The 18,308-nt window shown below is 42.8% G+C and overlaps 1 protein-coding gene across 1 annotated transcript; it reads left to right on the top strand.

Annotated features, from left to right (window-relative positions):
* Nucleotides 1-448: 448 nt before the first annotated feature.
* LOC112280545 (uncharacterized) lies at nt 449-17,990 on the top strand. The gene is made up of 26 exons (XM_073532924.2): nt 449-3,264; nt 4,357-4,432; nt 4,813-4,935; nt 5,303-5,546; nt 5,933-6,439; nt 6,560-6,748; nt 6,923-7,237; nt 7,480-8,136; nt 8,303-8,699; nt 8,903-9,045; nt 9,223-9,414; nt 9,768-9,953; nt 10,193-10,744; nt 10,879-10,938; nt 11,170-11,290; nt 11,493-11,700; nt 12,034-12,463; nt 12,811-13,278; nt 13,603-13,719; nt 13,865-13,986; nt 14,286-15,186; nt 15,308-15,562; nt 15,688-15,873; nt 16,074-16,415; nt 16,671-16,842; nt 16,950-17,990. The coding sequence occupies exons 1-26, from the start codon at nt 588-590 to the stop codon at nt 17,528-17,530; spliced, it is 10,221 nt and encodes a 3,406-aa protein (XP_073389025.1). The 5' UTR covers nt 449-587; the 3' UTR covers nt 17,531-17,990.
* The last annotated feature ends 318 nt before the right edge of the window (nt 17,991-18,308 follow it).

Here is an 18,308-nt window from a genome sequence, read left to right as displayed (position 1 = left end):
GGATCATCCTCCGTATAGTTTTACTGAATTTCTTCTCAGAGCTTCAGTTGTAGCGGGTAGTGGTAGTCGGCACTGTCAAGGTTACTTGGACGTCAGGATTGCTTGGAATTCGGTGTTGACGTTCAGTTTAGTAGTTGTGTCATTTGCAAATCGCCAGTGTTGAAAAATTGTGAAGACAATGTTTCACTCATATTAATCACCTCTGATAACTTTTCTAGTCTATGATTTGATAAAGTACTTAAATACCTTCCCGGACCCGTTTTCTATCTAGAACAACTTAGCTTAGACTGATATGAGTATTTTGATGCACAATGCTCTTCTCCAGTACTTCGCTTGCGAACACACCAATTCAATATTCCATTTCTATGAGATGCAGCTTCTCTTATAACTGGAGCTTGGTACTAGTTCTAACCAATTTCTGTCGCTTGATTAGCGTGCAGAGCGTGACTTTTCTATATTTTAGGAACTGATGACAGACAGCGCATACGCGGATGTTTTATTTCCTCACAGCATTCCTATGTTCCGGAGTCTGATAGTCCGGCTCGAATGTCAGTGTGATTCCATTGATCCCACACCTTGGTGTGCCAATGGGTCAGCTGGAACGACTGCAGTTCGAGGAGGAAGGCCCAATAGCCTTTCTCAGACTTTGCAATTGGGCCAGCACCCCACTTCCTGTTTCCCTCTTCAAGCTTGGCGCTCTCTCATCCTCCCAATCACGCCTTGCTCTTCTTTCCTACAAGCAACAAGCAGTAATTGTACCTCTGGTTAGCAGGAAAGACGGGGAAACTACTTTGCGTTCGGAGTCAGTGGCGTCCTCTCTGCCACACACCTTGTCACCCCCAGCATCCCCATCCAATGGATTTTCTGAAGATTATTCCGCAGTCGCACATACTGAAGCTCCCTTCACCCCTCAGCAGCTATTATATTCCGAGAACCATGAATCAAAGGTCCCTCCGTCTTCCGAGTTCCGGTTTTCATTGGGAGGCTCACAGTCCACGCCTTACAGAACTCCTACATTTATTTCAAGGCGGTCGTCTAATACAGTTCATGAAAATTCCGTTTTTCCGCCTTACACAGCAACCCCGTACTTCACCCCTATTGCTTCCACTCCTCTTTGTTCTTCCTCGCAGACTTCCCAAGAAACTGCGGAGTCGGGTTTTGTTGCGGAGTCCAATGAACCGGTCAAGGTTTCTTCTTCTTTCTATGTTATTGATAACATTGACTGCTTCACTTGGGCATACTGTGGGGACGACTTTGCTGCGAATTTAGAAACTGAACCGTTTAAAGACATTCTTTTTACTGCAGGGAGTGAGGGTTTGATACTTCATGCCTTCTGTAATAATAATGATGGTGTAGGTAGCATGTTGGACAACATATGCGGAAGTGATGGACAATCATTAGAGGATACGAAGGAATGTGAAGATGGTGAAAGGAATGGCAAATGGCGGATCTGGAGAGAACATGAGGGACACACAGATTCTGTCGACGATCGTGGAAAGAGGAAGCTATCCTTCCCAGACGAGAACAATACTAACAAAGACGACTCAAGGAGTAAAGAAGCGGTGGCGGACGTCGGCGTAAATGGCGGGTCTTCATTTCAGTCCTTTGTTGTGGACGGGCAACTCGAGCATTTTAAGGGTGGTTTGCACTTGCAGTTCCTCAAACATTATCCTTGGCCTACGTCAGCCAAGTGTATCTCATTCTCTTTACCTTATACGTCTTCTTCATTTTCACTTCTTAGCAAGTTTGGACAAACAAGCACTCAAGTTGAACAGTTTTCAGGAGTGACTGGAAGCGGTGCAGAAGAGAAGGACTTACAGATTGCAAGGTTGCTGTCTAACCCTGCCCAGAATCTTGTTGCACTGCTAATGGTGGAGAAGTTCGCAGAGCTCATTTGCGAAGCTGAGATAGCGGCGGAGGAAAAACATGCAGCTCAATCAACTATGGGACGAGTCAAATTTCTCGATAACTTCAGTGTCGTAGTTACAGGGGTTTATTGTCAGGATTTGAAGGTCCTTTCGCGCATTGATTCGCGTGACACAAAAGCAGGGCTCGCAGAGGTTGTATCATGGACAGATTTTCAATTATCAGACAGGGTTTTTTTAGCTTTAAAAGAAGATGGAAGAGTATTTTTATGGAACTCTTTTACAGGAAGTTTTATTACACAAATTGATGTCCCACAGTTCTGTAATGTTGATTTAAAGGAAGAAATCGGGAAGGAGACCTTGAAGGCGCCATCTGGAGAAGTAGACCAAGATCCTAAACATGGCACAAGTGAGGTTTTTGCATCTCAAGAGAAGACTAAGACTTCTACAACTGCCAGAGGTTCTGATATTGGAGCTAAGAACCGATTCTACCAACTCACGGCGACTGCTGACTGCTTATTATTAGCTGTCTGTGATGCTAAGGGTATCGTTTCTTTGGTCTCCACTGACGATTACTTTGCAAGCGAGGCTTTCATTTCGTCAGGAACTCGTGGGAACCGAGGTGCTGAGTGCTATGATTTGAAGCCATTGTCCGGCTACGAAGTAGCAGGATCAGATATTGGTGGTGTGAAATATGAGAGTGCTGTAGCAAACCGAAATTGGATTAATTTGTCGTTTGAGGGTGGAAATTCTTGCGCTACGACTTCCACCAAGCGTGGGGGTCGCACATCTTTGCCTTCCTTTGGGATAAATAATTCTAGCAACTGTCCATTGGGAGCAAGTGGGTTTACAACCAAGGACCGTGTTCACCAATATCAGATCCGAGGAGTAGGCTTTGCCCATTCATTGCAGCTCCTGCGAAAATTATTCGTGCCCAACAGGCCTTCAAGTGGTTTTCTTGGGATGGCTTTGAATCCATACAGCATCACGTGTGCCTCAGCCAATACTTCCGAAGGGTTCATTTTATTACAAAATGGGTTGTATGTAGGGCACAGGCAACTAGATGAAGCTGAATTGAACGACAGTGAAGGATTTTCTAGAACTGTCAGTAAATCCTCCATTGGTAATGTTTTAACTTTCAGCTTTCAAGGGTGCCTATACATTGTATCTCAAACGGGCCTACATGTGGTACTTCCTCCTTTGGCAAGCCGGCAGCGTCAATTATCAGGTTCCAAGTGGTATAATGAAGTGGGAAGGAAAGATGTGTCAAGTAAATGGGACTGTTTGTTGCCTTTTGAAAGCCGCAAACTTGTTACTCGGCAATGGCAAACAGAAGTGTTGGACAGGTGTATTATCTTCAACAGTTTGAAGGAGACAGAACAATTGTGCCTAGAGAATGGTGAGCATTTCGATTCAAACTAACTTTTCTTCAACAGAATCTGGCTTGAAGCTGTGATATTGTGTTGTATTACGAACCGTTTGTGAGGATTGCTATGTGAATCGCATACGACTTTTTTTAATTCACGATTCAGTTTAGCACTCCTGATAATCCCCATAAACTCACAATCATGTGAAATTTAATAGTAATCAAATACTGAGACAATTTCAGTTCGGAAAAGGGACATCAGATCTAGGTCTATATACCACGTTCCATCCGAGCAATTAGTACTAGTTCTAAGGCCTATTTTAGAATATATAAAAAACTTCCGTAATCAAATATTTGCTACTGTCCGGCCTGACCTGTGTGAGCGGGCATAAGAACTTGGGCAGGATGGTAAGCTAGAGTTATTTATTTGACTGTTATTTTTCTGGCCGCCTCGCTCTTCCCTGGATTCTTTAGTGGATGTGGCTGGTTTGTATGTGCACACCAGTGTTGGAAACACAAGAGCTTCAATTTCATCTATTCCACATGTTGTGCTTCACGAGAACTGGTTATAAAGTACTTCATCTGGACTGATTGGAATCCTCCTTTTCCATTGTGAATTAAAGTCCAATCAGTTCAAATATCAGATCACAGGTGCACTAAATACTCACATCACAGTATGGCTAAGTTGCAATTTGTTGACCCGAATGTAAGCGAAGTAGGAAGACACTGAATCTTTACTTCTTGAGATGCTTATTTTCTTCGACATAACCACTTACTCTTTCTACTTTCAAATTTCTTCGTTGGGGTATTTCTAACATACTTTCAATTCTTTACATTCCCTACTTAATTTTGAAATGAAATTCTTCATCGGTTATTCGGGAATCAATATCCTCTGTCGCCGTTTTGAGGTCTTTGGGCTTTGAATTGATTAGCAGACAGCTTCTTCAGTTAGTGTGTATATTTTACAGTTCATTCTCACAAGTCGGCTTTCACGCACTGTGAAGGATACGTCATTCTCATTGAAGCTCATTATTGCATATGGGCTATGAATTTGTTCACCTTGAACCACCTGGTTTTAATCTGTGAAACTTTTTTGGTTCTCAACCACGAATATGTGTTTTCTAGGATGGAGTATACAGCTTATGAGGTTACGGAGATTGCAACTTGCTCTGAACTATGTTAAAGTGGATGAAGTGGAGCAGTAAGAACTCTCACTTTGTGATATACCTTCCCAGGTTTTATATGAATAAACGTTCGGTTGTTTTTATGTTGCATTTCAAGTGTGGAAAACTTTCTTAAGCTTTCATGCATCTTTTTTTTTGGATTTTCCTTTGTTGTTCTCTTCTTTTCCCGTTGTTCTCCTGGTCTCTTTAACAACCATCTCTTACGGAGGTTCTATTGTCTTAGTTTTTTTGTTGGTTTTCTGTCACAATAAGCAAGGAGTATGTGAATTTGCCTTGCATTGCCGTGATACAAAGACTGATTTGTTAAGTCTCCCTCCTCAAGGATTGGAGCTTTACTAGTCTATTGTAAGTCGGAGTTCTTAAGCACCTTAACAATTACTTAAAATGTGTGAATCAGGTCATTGGAGGCACTCGTGCTGGTCGGGGCTGCGGAAGCCGGGATACCACAAGTGCTGCTTGGTGCTGTTGAACTAATGGCTGATTCTTTTGGGTCTGATAATGAGCTTGCACAAGCCTGCAGGTGTACTTTTTTTCTTTGGCCATGTTGAGAATCTGGCTACCAACTGTGAACTAGTAATCTTTGTAACTAGCATGTTTTAGAATGATAATATGTGTCCTTATTGTTGAAGATCTGTTAGAGATAATCGCGATGTACAGAGTAAAAGTTTGCGCATTATGACTGCCTTTAAAAAGAACTATGATTAATGCAGATTATTACCAGTGAAAGATAAATCTTCAGAAGTGGTAGTCTTGGCGGGGATGTCAGCTCTTTAGTTTGACGTGTGCTTTACCTTCTATGCAACAAACATGTTCCATCATTGTTGCGAGCGTGTTCGTGCTGATAGTTGCTACAAGTAGCATGTCGATTTGGGCTGTGATTATTGCAGGCTTCTTGAACTGGCAGCTAGATTCTCAACAAGGCTTATTCGCTCTCATGGGCTTTGGCAGCGGCAGCATTCTAGGTCAAATAAAACGATAGTTTCTACGTCCTCCGCACATTTCCCATACAAGGACCTGTCTGATTCCAAGCCTGTAGGTCATGTCAGCGATCTTGCTCGACTGCTTGAAGTGATCCGAAGTGTTCAGGACCGATTACAAGCTAAACGCAACGGACCAAGTCGAGGTGCCAAGGTATTCTGTCTTTTTTAATTGGAATTCGGACCTTCGAGGAACATGTTGATACTGGAATGTGTTGGATATTGCTAAATTTTAGACCAAGTTCACCGAGCCCTTTGTCATTGAATTGACTGGCTCTGCAATATGTTTCTTAGTCACTGTCTGCACTGACTGAACATTATGCGTACTCCTAGGAGTATGATGTATTAGCCGCTCGCCACGTCATCCACTTTTGCATAATAATAGACATTAACGAAAGACGATCATACCTTACGTGTTACTCATCTCCATGTTCTGCAACAATTTTTCCTTTACATTTGCTTCTTGAAGTTGATGTGATGACTATGATTCGTATGGTCTTATGACAATTCGGGTGCTGACTTATTTTTGTGCTTGAGCAGGCTGATGCGAGCAACGAAGCATTTGGATCATCAGTCGATTTACAGAGTAAAACGAAACCTATCATCGAATTTCCTCCTGAAAATGCTGTGCAAAGTGTTGAAGCAGAGAATATAATTACCAGTAGGGAGGAGCAACTCAAAGTGCTTCTGGGCTCTCAAGATAGTGTCGCTTCAAGTGCCTTGGTGCCTACAGGAACATTCCATAGTTCAGGAGGTTCTTGGGGTGTCTCTATCGGTGGTCCCTTTGATGGAAAGCCTAAACGAGGATCAACTGTTGAAAGTGCGGCGGAAATGTTTGCTCGTTGGGAAAATGAGGATGTTGATGCTGAAAATATAGTGCGAGATGCATTGCGGGCTGGACGTGTTCCCCTGGCTGTTGTACAGCTACATAAAATCCGGTCTAGAGAGTTCTTGAACGGTCCTCAAACGCAGCGACCCCAGATGATTGATGTGTTTCAGGATGTACAGAAAATTGGCCGAGGGATTGTATACGAGTTGCTGTGCAAGGTATACATGTGTTAACAGTAGCCTAGAAACACTTCGTAGTGACCATTTCATGTGTTTGATAACTGTTGTTGTAAACAGTGTGTGGCACTAACTACATATTTATGGCTTTGCCTGGTGCAGGGCAAAACAGCACTGGCAATGGCAGCGTTGCGAAGATTAGGAGAGGAGATTGATGTTGCTCATTATGAGTTGGCATTTGGAACTGTGAGGCGTGGTCTTCGGAAGCAAATGAGGACAGAGTTACGGCGCAGTTCTAATCGTCTGGGTTCTCGGGACTCCCAACTGCTTGAAATCGTTTTATTTTTAGAGGTACCAGGTTTTCTTGTCATTTTTAGCTTGTTAATATCTTCTAAAGCTGTACGGGTGAGTTAGTAGGTGTTATATATTCAAGTAAACTTTTGATAACTTTGGCATAAAATGTTTGTTTTAAACATTATCTGGTTTAACTTGCTGAGCTGAATGTAGTGGCTTTTTATTTGACAGAATCTCTATCCTAACAGCAGTTTTTGGAGCACGTACCGTCTTAAGAGGGTGAAGTCTAGTAGCCATACTGTAGAGGAGCCTTCGTCGAATGAGGAAGATTGTGAACTATTACAATTAATCTGCGGCAGCGGAGCAGTTAGCCCATTTACTCTACAGTGTGGAGAAGTTGATGGAGTGGTCCTGGGGTCATGGGATTATGAAGCAGATCCTGAAGCTTTAGATGCTGCAGGTGCGGAGCAAGTGAACCCAGCTGCAGGGTACCTGGTAACGGCTGCTGTGTGGTTGCACGTTTGGGACGAGGTGACTGTAGGCCGGGTCAGTGTCATCTCCTTTCTACACCGGTCGAATGATCCTATATGTCAACGAGCCAAACTTTGCAACTTCTAATAAAGTGCCTTTTTAACAGGTTTCGCTTTGTGTAGGTTTTACAACAATCTGTTTGTGTAATCCATGTATCATATCTTTAATACAACACACACATTGACTAGGTCCTAGACTTTTGGTCACTTTTTACTTCGTGGAGAGTTCTGGCTGAGAATGTGAGTTTTATTTGACAGGTAGTATTGGACCAGTCGCTGGACACTGGAGAACATAAATCTTGGGGTGCCCAGCTGGAATACCATGTGGTGCACAACGACTGGCCCCAGGTCTCGGCCTTACTGGACGACATCCCTTATTCTGTTCTTGACGACGACGAATTACGAATTCATCTTGATGCAGACGAGGATGTTGAATATCTCCACGATGAAGTTAAACATCCGGATCTGGATTCAGCTGATGAGCAATCACCAAGAGCACCACATTTTGAAGAAATTATGCGTTGTGTACCCAAGGTACATATTTTGAGTATCAACATGCGGTCCATGTGCAGCGCTTGGTTATGGCATATGATGGAAGTGAAGCTTATTAGAAGCCATATATTTTTACGCACACATTGGCAAGGGACTTTAGAACTGGTTTCGTTGCTAGCATCTGCTGAATTGGTTTACCAACGCAGTTCTGGGAAGCCGTCCAGCACCAGTTGTAAACAATCATCACCTGTACTGGGCGTTCCTAGAAAGGAAACTTTTCACAAAGACACTCTGAGAGCACTACATGAACTTGTGGTTCGGCATTGTGTGAAGTATTCACTCATCAATCTCTTGGAGCGATACTTGAATTACCACTCCTTAGCTCTCGATAAAGGATCTGTAGCTGCCATGCAGTCTGCTGTGGTAATGTTCTATTTATAACCTCATCTACTTGATGTTCCTAAATGTTTAACATGCATATTTTGTGCTCATTTGTCAAGTACAATGAGGTGGCGGATGACATCTAGAATGTGCCATATTCTGTAAAGAAAGGCAATATTAATTTGACAATTTACTGTCATGAGCGTAGGGCAATTGCAACTGGGCACAGTGGCTTCTTCTCTCGCGTTTGAAAGGACGGGAGTATGATGCCTCTGTCGCGAATGCTCTCACTATCTCCAGGAAAAATTTAGTACCTAACCACGGGTTAGGAGTTGGTGGCCAATTGAAATCTATGATGGAAGAAGGCAATTTATTACCAAATAGAGAAATAGTGGCAGTTTCAACTTTAATGTATGGGCCCCTGCCTATTCAAAAGTGTTTAGGATTGGGCAGTGTGAACAGGCAGGAACTCCGCCCATGGCAGTGTTTCACGGTGGATCTTCAACCTGGGCTTCAACGTTTCCCCACTGTGTGGCATACCCTGGTCGCCGCATGTTATGGACACGATGCATGGAGTTTTGTTCGGCCACTTGGACCCAAAATAGGTAATTAATTATTTAGTTATCAGCTTCTCAAGAACGTATGGTGATATGTTTGAGTATCTGTCAGTTTCTTGTACATTTCTTACTAATGAAGCTAGATCATTGGATGCTGTTTTGCTTGTATTTTATTTCATTTTATTGATTTTTTAATTTATTTTTGTACGTATGTATGTATCTGATTCGTGCTTTATGGAATGAAAATGAAGGAGGAAGGATGAAAGGTTTGTCTGGTTACTTGGAGTGGCGAGGAACTATTTTCAAATCTGCAGCGGAAGATGTGTCGCTTATAGAAATAATGCCTCATTGGTTGCCAACAAGTGTTCGCCGTCTTATTCAGCTGGCTTTTCAGGTTTCTATTGATAAAATTTGACCTGACGCTGTAGTTTTAACCCATTTCTATTTTCTTACTTTAAATTTAGTTCAGCTTTAATGCATTTCTATGCTACTGCATTATTAAAGTTCTTCACCAGGAGTGCCACCCTTACACATGTTGTGACTTATAAAATGGCTTTTTCACTGGAAGCAGGGAGCTGTTGGGAAAACTCAAGTGGCTATGCCACAGACAAGTGAGATAACACTTAGAGCTATACCAGATACAGCTCTCAGAGAGCGTGTAGTTCGAAGAGCAGATGTCGAGATGGAAGAAGCTCACATTTCAGACTGGGAGCACTCAACCCAGATGACTATTAAGGAAGAACTGTATGCTGTCTCTCCAGAGGTAAGTTTGAATTCTGACTTATAATGTGAATTCATTTTGAACTTGTTGAATATGGGTCTTTGTTATTCACATAATAAAGGTATTGACACCTCAATTGCTCTAATATTAGATAGCAGTGGACACCTCCGACCTTTAAATCCAGTATCACTGAAAATTTGCAAGACGTACACTAAAGGAGGCTATAGAGTATCGCACTCAAGTTTATCAACATTGGTGATTTCATAACATTTCAGGGCGAATAGACATTTTTTTCTCGTTGAATTTTGAGCAGGATTATTTGTGCGTTCGTTAGGTGGCATGGGTGAAAACCTTATTTACGCACTTCTCTTTGATTGTACTTTCTTGAAGCGCAGGAGGCTGGTATGGATGTTGAGCATTATCTTCGAAGGGGTCGTCCTCTAGCAGCTTTCAGCTCGCTACTCTCCTTGCGGGCTCATAAATCAGGCTCCTTCAATCCACAGCCAGGTCGACAGTCTTCCTACGATCCTCAAAGTATTTTATCAAATATAACAGAGACTGAGGAGTCTCTCATTACTTCAGTACGTCAATTTTTTCTCTACATCTCCAGTTATGCTATTGGATTGCTTGGTTCCTTCTGTGGTTGCGGAGAAAATGCGTTATGATATCATTTTGGTGCTGACATGGGGAGTAAGACACTGAGCTATCTAATACCTTATTGATTAACTCACAGAACTATCGTATTTAGTTTTGTCTTCCTATATGCAGTGATTATCATTGAAATAGTTTATATATTTTCTGACCCGAACTATACCTGCAGGTACTTTCACTAGCAATCCTAAACTTTGAAAACATCATCGTAGTGGCCGCTTGCGTATCCTTCCTAGAGCTTTGTGGGCTTTCGGCACAACTGCTGCAAGTGGATGTTGCAGCCCTTAGTCGAATATCGCTCTATATCAGAGACCAACAGCATAAGGAAGGTAGCCTAAATACGGGGTTGAACGAGACTGCAGCTGATAAAGATGCTAGAACCGATTTGATGAGGTCCTTAGTTCAAGGTCTTACTGAGGAGTACACTGCTATTGGCATTGGAATACTTAGTGGCAAAGGATTGTTAAATTCAAGGCCTCGAAAGCCGGTCATGGCCATATTGCAGCTACTTGAGAATTCAAGTTTGAACCACGATGGTTTAAAGAAGCTGGAGAGCAATGCCGGTGCTTGGCTCATGAACGGAGTTGGTGATGGTGCTGAGTTAAGAACTGTGCAACGATCTATGAGTGAGCGATGGAGTCTTGTGACAGCTTTCTGTCGTGGCCATCAGCTTCCTATTAGTACCACTTACCTGGCAACGATAGCTAGATGCAATGATTGGGTAATCATGTCCTTTGCTTTTTAGGTGACTCACATGTTGCTATTTACCATTCATACGTAGAGTTATTTCTAAAGTAAATCTGTTTAGCGATTGGAGTAGGCAAAGGTCGGCTAACAATTCTTTTGATATGACAGGTTGGATTTTTAGCAGAGGCTCAACTTGAAAGCTGCCCTTCAACTGTTCTTATTAGTGTGGTAAATCGTCTTCAACTTATTCTGCTCACGTTATTATTGAGTGCCTGTTGAAGCAGTGAATTTGGTTGTATACATTTATGTAATTATTTTTTTGTCATACATGCCATTCACCTTTGTTATTTAACGTCACTTTGAATTGTCTTCAGATGTTTTTTTCTTTATTGTCGTTAGTCTTGTAGCATTGATTCCTACCTGTCCGACTTGTCGATCTATCTCGTTTATCTTGGGCAGGCATCCAAGGAGTTTTCCGATTTGCGTCTACGAAGCCACATCTTGACTGTCCTGAAATTTCTAACGCCGGCTTCACCAAAACCATTAACACCGCATTCGAATGTTTCTCACTTTTCGTCAGGTTGGTGACCCATCATATAGTTAAATGTGACGCTTCCAGTTACTGATTCTTAACTGTGGGTGGTCCGGATATCCCTGCTCGCGAAGTGTGGTGTCTGTCTCGAGAAATAGTGATATCGGCTATAATCTGATTGGTCGATTGCCTGGGATGCATTCATCTTCAATAGCAGTGATCCTTTGCACATTATTTATCGGTTCAACAGGTGAATCGCCGGATGCATTTGAGAATGGAGCGCCAGGAGAATTATTTTCTCTATTGGCAGAGTGTGAGACAGAAAAGCAACCGGGTCGAGAACTCTTGGGTAGAGCCAAAGTTTTACGATGGCCATTGCTCGCTGTTGTGGCGTCATGTTTTGCTGATGTGACCCCCTTGTCTTGCTTAACAACATGGCTGGAATTAACAGCTGCCAGGTATCTTCTAAAGTGCAATCTTTGTCTATTACTTTATTCCTCCTTATCAAGCTCTGGTTCTTAAGCCTGTTCCTATTTATGGATTTATTTATTTCGATATCTTGTCATCTAGTTACTCAACTTTTTCTGGACGTCTCGCAAACATTTCTAATGCGTACAAATCCCATACATTTCCCAGCAGAGTTGGAAATCTACCTTCATAGCAGAATTAGGTTCCACCTTGAATCAAGCATTCCTATAATTACTTTTGCGAGCGAGTTGACGAATATATATGTCTACCTTTTTCACTTGAACGCGTGTTTTTTTTTTTTTTTTTTTTTTTTTTTTTGACAGGGAAACTACAGTTATCCAGGTGAATGATGTATTTAGTCAAGTTTCTGCATCTGTAGGAGCTGCTGTGGAGGCAACAAATGCTCAACTTGACAGGAATACCTGCGTATTTGGTTATGACTGGAGCTATCCAAAGAAGCAACGTTCTATGTCACCAAAGGATGTAACGACAATATCGAAAGATCAGAAAGCTGATATAGGTCCTTCGGAGGTATCGCTTAGACGTACTACTTCTAATATGGTACAAGAGGTTGATGCAAGACAGAAAAGTAAGAAAATTACCCTCTATGTGCCAAGTGCAGCAGAAGAACAGGAATCTCTGGCAGCTATGGTGGCTGTACTATGTGAGCAGCAGCGTTTTGTGCCCCTGCTTCGAGCCTTTGAGTTATTTACTCCTTCGTCTCCGCTTCTGCCATTTATCTGCTTCTTGCAGGTCAGATCAAAATGTTCATCGTTTACCATAATGTTCTACTTACACCTTTAATTCAATTAACTTTCCTGAGTAAAATATTTTCACCTGCAACCTCTGAAATATAGGCTTCAGAGCATAGTACATAATTCACGAGGCTATTAAGAGTTCCATCCTGCCGAATAAGAAGTTTATATGTTGAAAAGACACCCCTAAAGATGTATCACTCATTGTGAGAACGAGATGATAAAAATCTTTCGGATAAGGATTTATTTCTTGTATGTGCAGATGTAATTCTTGACACAGAAATAAGAAAATTGCTGTTGTCCTGGTTAAGCAAATTGTTTATATATGGGGAACTTTGAACACAGGCTTTTGCACAGATGCGTATCTCTGATGCTGGAGCTCAACTAGCATCCTTCTCACATTGTCTTAAAGAGGATCAGCGCAAACAACACAGCCAGCATACTAGAAGTACGAAGAGTAACACAATGTGGATCACAGCAGCGGCGGTGGCAGCAGCAGATGCCATGTTGGATTCATGTCCTTCGCCGTATGAGCACCGTTGCCTCCTCCAACTACTTTCAGCTGCAGATTTTGGGGATGGAGGCTCAGCAGCCATTCGGTTCCGCAAACTGTATTGGAAGATGCAACTAGCAGAGCCTTCTCTTCGTTCAAGGTCGGGCTCGTTGGCTGATGCAAAGAATCTTGATGACGATGCATTGCTTCAGGAGTTGGAGAAGAATGGCCAGTGGGAGGAATCCCGAAGTTGGGCAGGACAGTTGGATCTCAGCTCACAACACACTAGATCTGCTTTTCATCATGTGACTGAAACTCAAGTGAGTAACTTCGCCAAATGCGAAATATTAGGGAGATCTTCATGTTACTTTTCTTCCCGGGCCACAATTCCTGAAGCATATTTCTTGCATGCCATGTCTTGCGGAGTTATCAATCCTAGTAACTAAGTTGAAATTTTTTGTTTTGAGATTTTTGAATAACGTGTTCTTTTTCTGTTCCTTCTCTTCCTTTTGGTGTTTGAATTCAATAATTGTCGAGTGCAGTTGCTTCCAGTGTGTCCTTTAATTTATGTGAGCAACTCTGATTGTACTTCTTTTCTCATCATAATAGACTGTATACTAAGATTTGCTATGCTCGCCTGACAGGCAGAAGCAATGGTCGAGGAGTGGAAGGAGTTGCTGTGGGATGTCCCAGAGGAGCGTGCAGCACTTTGGAGCCACTGCCAAGCACTTTTCATGAGGCACTCTTATCCTTCGTTACAGGTTGATACTTTGTTCGTTATCAAGTGATGCTGCCAATAGTGCAACTTTGAGCAGAAAATTGAATATTAGTCAGAAATGTTTTAGGTTTTTAACTGGTACGTTTACCTATTAGAACTGATGGAAATGATGGGCATTATGAAAACAGGCAGGGTTGTTCTACCTGAAACATGCAAATGCAGTGGAGGGGCAGGTTCCAACATCGGAATTACACAGTATTCTCTTGCTGGCCCTCCAGTGGCTTAGTGGCTCGTTTAACGATTCCTCGCCGTAAACATTCTTCCTGTTTCACTTTCTTTGTATCGTGATTAACATGCATTTATTCTGCAGCTTGTCCTATGCCTTTCGGGAGGTAACAAAATAAGCTACGAGGATGTTATGCGTCTGAAGCTTTGGAGTGTTTTGTACCTTGTTTTTCTTCTTTTTAATGTTGTACTTGAGTTCCAGTTCTCGATGTCAAATTTCCAAATTTCCATGTTCTCACAATGCGAGTTTGAATTATTTGGTATTGAGGATCAGTCAAATGTAAGTTGGAAATATGCTCACGTGTAACTGTTTTTTGTTGGCAGAGTTTATCCGTTACACCTGTTACATGAGCTAGAGATCCGAGTATGGCTTCTTGCAGTTGAAGCAAAAGTAGAGGCACAAACTAGTAGAGATCAGGAAACTGTTCTCTTAGGACGGTCTAAGGCGCGCAGCACCATTGGACTTCGGAATGGGGAACCTGGTTCTGGGAATCCTGTGGACCTTACAGCAAATGCTGTTGCAGCTGTTGACAGTCACCTAAGAAAGCCGAACACAAGGTCGCAGATTGAAAGTTCAGCAGACGACAATGGACGTAAGCTGGTTCGTTCTCGAAGTGTTCAAACTGAGGAAGTCAGTAGCTCCCGGGGTGGGTCAGTTGCACGGATGAAGCGTCGAACCAAGCAGTTGAGACGTACGCAATTGGATAACACGGAGAACGGTGCTCCTAGTTCTCCGGAAGAAACTAAAAGAGATAGTCTTGATCGGCGCAACAGTTTCGATCGCCCCGAAAGTTTCAATCGCTTCAATAGTAGCGACGACAGAGAGGTTCTCAACAGGCATCACAGCCTTTCAGTTGTTCAAGGTCAAATAAGGGGCACCCAAATTAACGATGCCCAAATTAACCTTGCAGAGGACAACTCTTCAACGCCGGATGAAGAAACAAGAGGATGGGAAGAACGGGTTGGAGAGGGAGAGGTGGAAAGAGCGGTTTTAGCTTTGGTGGAAGTTGGCCAGGTTCCAGCAGCTAGACAGTTGCAGCTAAAGTTGGCCCCTACTCATGTACCTCTGGAGCTTCTTCTTGTTGAAGCCGCTCAAAAGATTGCAACCTTGTCTATGCCAACAGCGAAGTGGTCTGCGGTGCCTGCATTCTTGCATCCTACAGTAGTAGAATGTTTACTTTCTACCAAATTCTTTGATAATTATGCTTCAGTTACTCCCATGCAGGTACATATCACCCACATTTATGCCAATGTCTTTCCTACTCCATGCATGAATGTTAGATGTTAATGTGGTGTGATATCAGATACTTTACACCTCAACAACTTCGAATTTGGTGAAAATATAGGTCTTGAACGCATTGACGAATGCTTGTCGAGAAGGTTGTGGACGTGGACATTGCCGAAGGATAGCTGCAGTGGCTCAGATCAGCCATTTCTTGGGCCTTACTTTTACAGAAGCATCTTCGAAGACACCTCCTGAGCTACTGCAGCTCCTCTCGCTAAAGGGAAAAGAAGCGTTTTCCGAGGCTAAACTGCTAGTGGATACTCACTCAATGCCAGCCCCAGCCATCGCGAGAATCTTAGCGGAATCTCATCTAAAGGTAACTTGGTAACACTCCAATGCTCCTAGATAGCACCCCACCTCCCTATTTTTGCAGTGTGATTCTTATGAAGGTCCAGCAATGTCTGCAAGCTACTCAATAGAGTCTTTGTTTCTGGGATTTAGGGACTTTTGGCAGCACATCGTGGAGGTTTTATGGAGTCTTCATTCAGAGAAGAGGGACCAGCGCCGCTGCTATGGAGGTCCTCCGACTTCAAAGCGTGGGCTGAGCTCTGTCCAGTTGAATCTGAAATCGGACATGCACTAATGCGCCTGGTCATTAGTGGCCGTGACATTCCACACTCGTGCGAGGTATTTGGAAATGGCTAACCTATTCTGTTCAAGCACATCATGCAGCTGATCTATTCCTTTTATATAAGAGCTAGCATGTCCTTTTTTGGTCGAGGATTGATGCCGTACTAATGACTTATACCACACCCATTACCTTGATCGCTGAAATAGGCTTGTTGAGGTATACGCGATGCTGATAACCTGGGTGAATGATGGTGCAGGTGGAACTCATTATCTTGGCCCATCACTATTACGAATTGTCTGCATGCTTAGACGGAATTGATGTTTTAGTTTCATTGGTTTCTACACGTGTGGATCTATACGTGGTTGAAGGTGAATTTGCTCTTATAGCACGGCTTGTCACGGGTGTCAGCAACTTTCACAGACTCCGATTTATACTTGATGTATTAATCGAGCATGGTTCTCTGCAGCTTCTTCTTCAGAAGAAGCCTTTTTTTGATCCGGCCATAGAAGCTTCGCCATTATCTGTTCGTGGATTCTGCATGGCTGTTCTCGCAGCTCTCAAGCGCTTCAATGTCAATGACCAGGATGCCTTGATGCAGGTGCGTGCTCTCGTTGAGCAGTGACTGTTTAGCAAGGAGCTTTGCAATCGTTACCTTCTTTTACCCTCTTTGGTATGTAAATGCAGAGGATGGTTATACACTCCTCTCCACAGCAAGAATTTTAGAGTCTTTGTGGATCCGGGATCTGTTATTATGGACAGCATGGATACATAATTCTTTTCGAGCTGTATGCGCTAGTCCTTTTTGAAGTCTTTTAACTTGTATGGTATGGAACTTGTTGGATGGGGAACACAGGTGTATAATCATTTCAACATGCCACAGGAAATGGCAATTTTATTGCTACTCCGAGCACGCAAGTCCGTGGAGAAATGGGTAGATCCTGCTGACCCTGAATATGGTGAAGATGTGCTGGAATCTATGCGCTTGTACGTGGAGGCTGCAGAAGCATTTTCAAACATTTCTGCTGGTACGTATACTAATCCTAGTATTTGAATGAAATTGAGAATTGAACATTTGCATTACATTGGTTTGATTAACTACCCTTGTACTCAACTGTAGACACTCTATTTGCAGGTATGAATACCAGTATGTGTTGTGCACAAGCATCATTATTATCTCTTCAATTGCGAATGCCTGAGTTAACATGGCTTAATTTGTCCGAGACCAATGCAAGGCGCCGGCTTGTTGAACGGCCCCGCTTTGAAGAAGCTCTCATTGTGGCCAAAGCGTATGATCTTAACCAAACAGAAGAATGGGTGCCTGTATTATGGAATCAGATGCTACAGCCAGGTCGCATTGATCAATATTTATCGGATTTTGTTGAGTTTCTCCCTCTCCCATTCAGCATGCTTATGGAGTTGGCCCGGTTCTATCGCGCGGAGGTCTCTGCACGAGGCGATCACTTGGACCATTATTCCAAGTGGTTGACTCCAGGCGGAACTCCTCCGTGTGGCTCGACCTATTTGGCCAAGTCCATGAGGTTCCTTCTAAAACTAGTGCGAGATATTAGGTCGTGTGTCCAGCTGGCCATCGTTGCGACTGGGTTCTCTGATATTGTCGATGCTGGCATGCAAGCCCTGGATAAAGTGCCAGATTCTGCTGGCCCATTGATTCTACGAAAAGGTCATGGCGGCACCTACATCCCTCTTATGTAGTGTGATTAAAATTTCGTGTACATCTGAAATACACGGCTTGACGACTAGGTATTCATCATGGTTTACAAGCTTGGCCAGCATTCTCTCAGCCACTAGTGTTGATCAAGGTCGAGAACTGACGCTGACACTTCACGAAGTGTAGCAGTGATGGATCGTTGCATTGAGTTACGTTTGGATTTGATAGCCCCTTTGCCATTACATTAGATTGCTGTTTAGAATGGAGGGGCAAGGTCCCTCTTTACTAGGCTTCCCAGTTACATATATTCATATCATTCATTTTCGATATCTACGAACACTAGCGAAGTGTATATTAGTTGTCCTTGTGTGTTAAGAAAGCGAGTTGTGCATAAAGGTGTTTGCAGATATAGTTTCAGTTTGCAACATTGAACTGTAAATGTTAATCATTCATTATACCAGCATTAAATTTCTGCACTTCATGCAGCTACATATGTTATCCGAACCTCCTTGTGAAATGACGACTGTTAGTGCCTACAGGATGCATGTTAGTTACTCAACGTGCGTCTAGTGGGCTCAGCCTCAATGGTCATCAGGTGTTGGCATGACCAAAATCCTTCGTTGGGGTTAGTCCAAAAAAAGTTTACACGGGAGGCTGTTCGGCACGTTTTGGGCCTGTAATTTGTGAGCACTATTTGATGATCTATGCTTTGATAACCCATTGAATAACAGAATATTTTCAAGTATTGTCACTTAATTAGTCTTGTCATTCTGTCATCCATCTTTACATTATCTTGACAAGAGGTTCAATAATAAACACAAC

Source organism: Physcomitrium patens, chromosome 3 (assembly GCF_059467195.1).
Source record: "Physcomitrium patens ecotype Gransden chromosome 3, ASM5946719v1, whole genome shotgun sequence".
Taxonomy (NCBI): domain Eukaryota; kingdom Viridiplantae; phylum Streptophyta; class Bryopsida; order Funariales; family Funariaceae; genus Physcomitrium; species Physcomitrium patens.
This window is presented reverse-complemented; position numbering and strand designations above follow the sequence as displayed.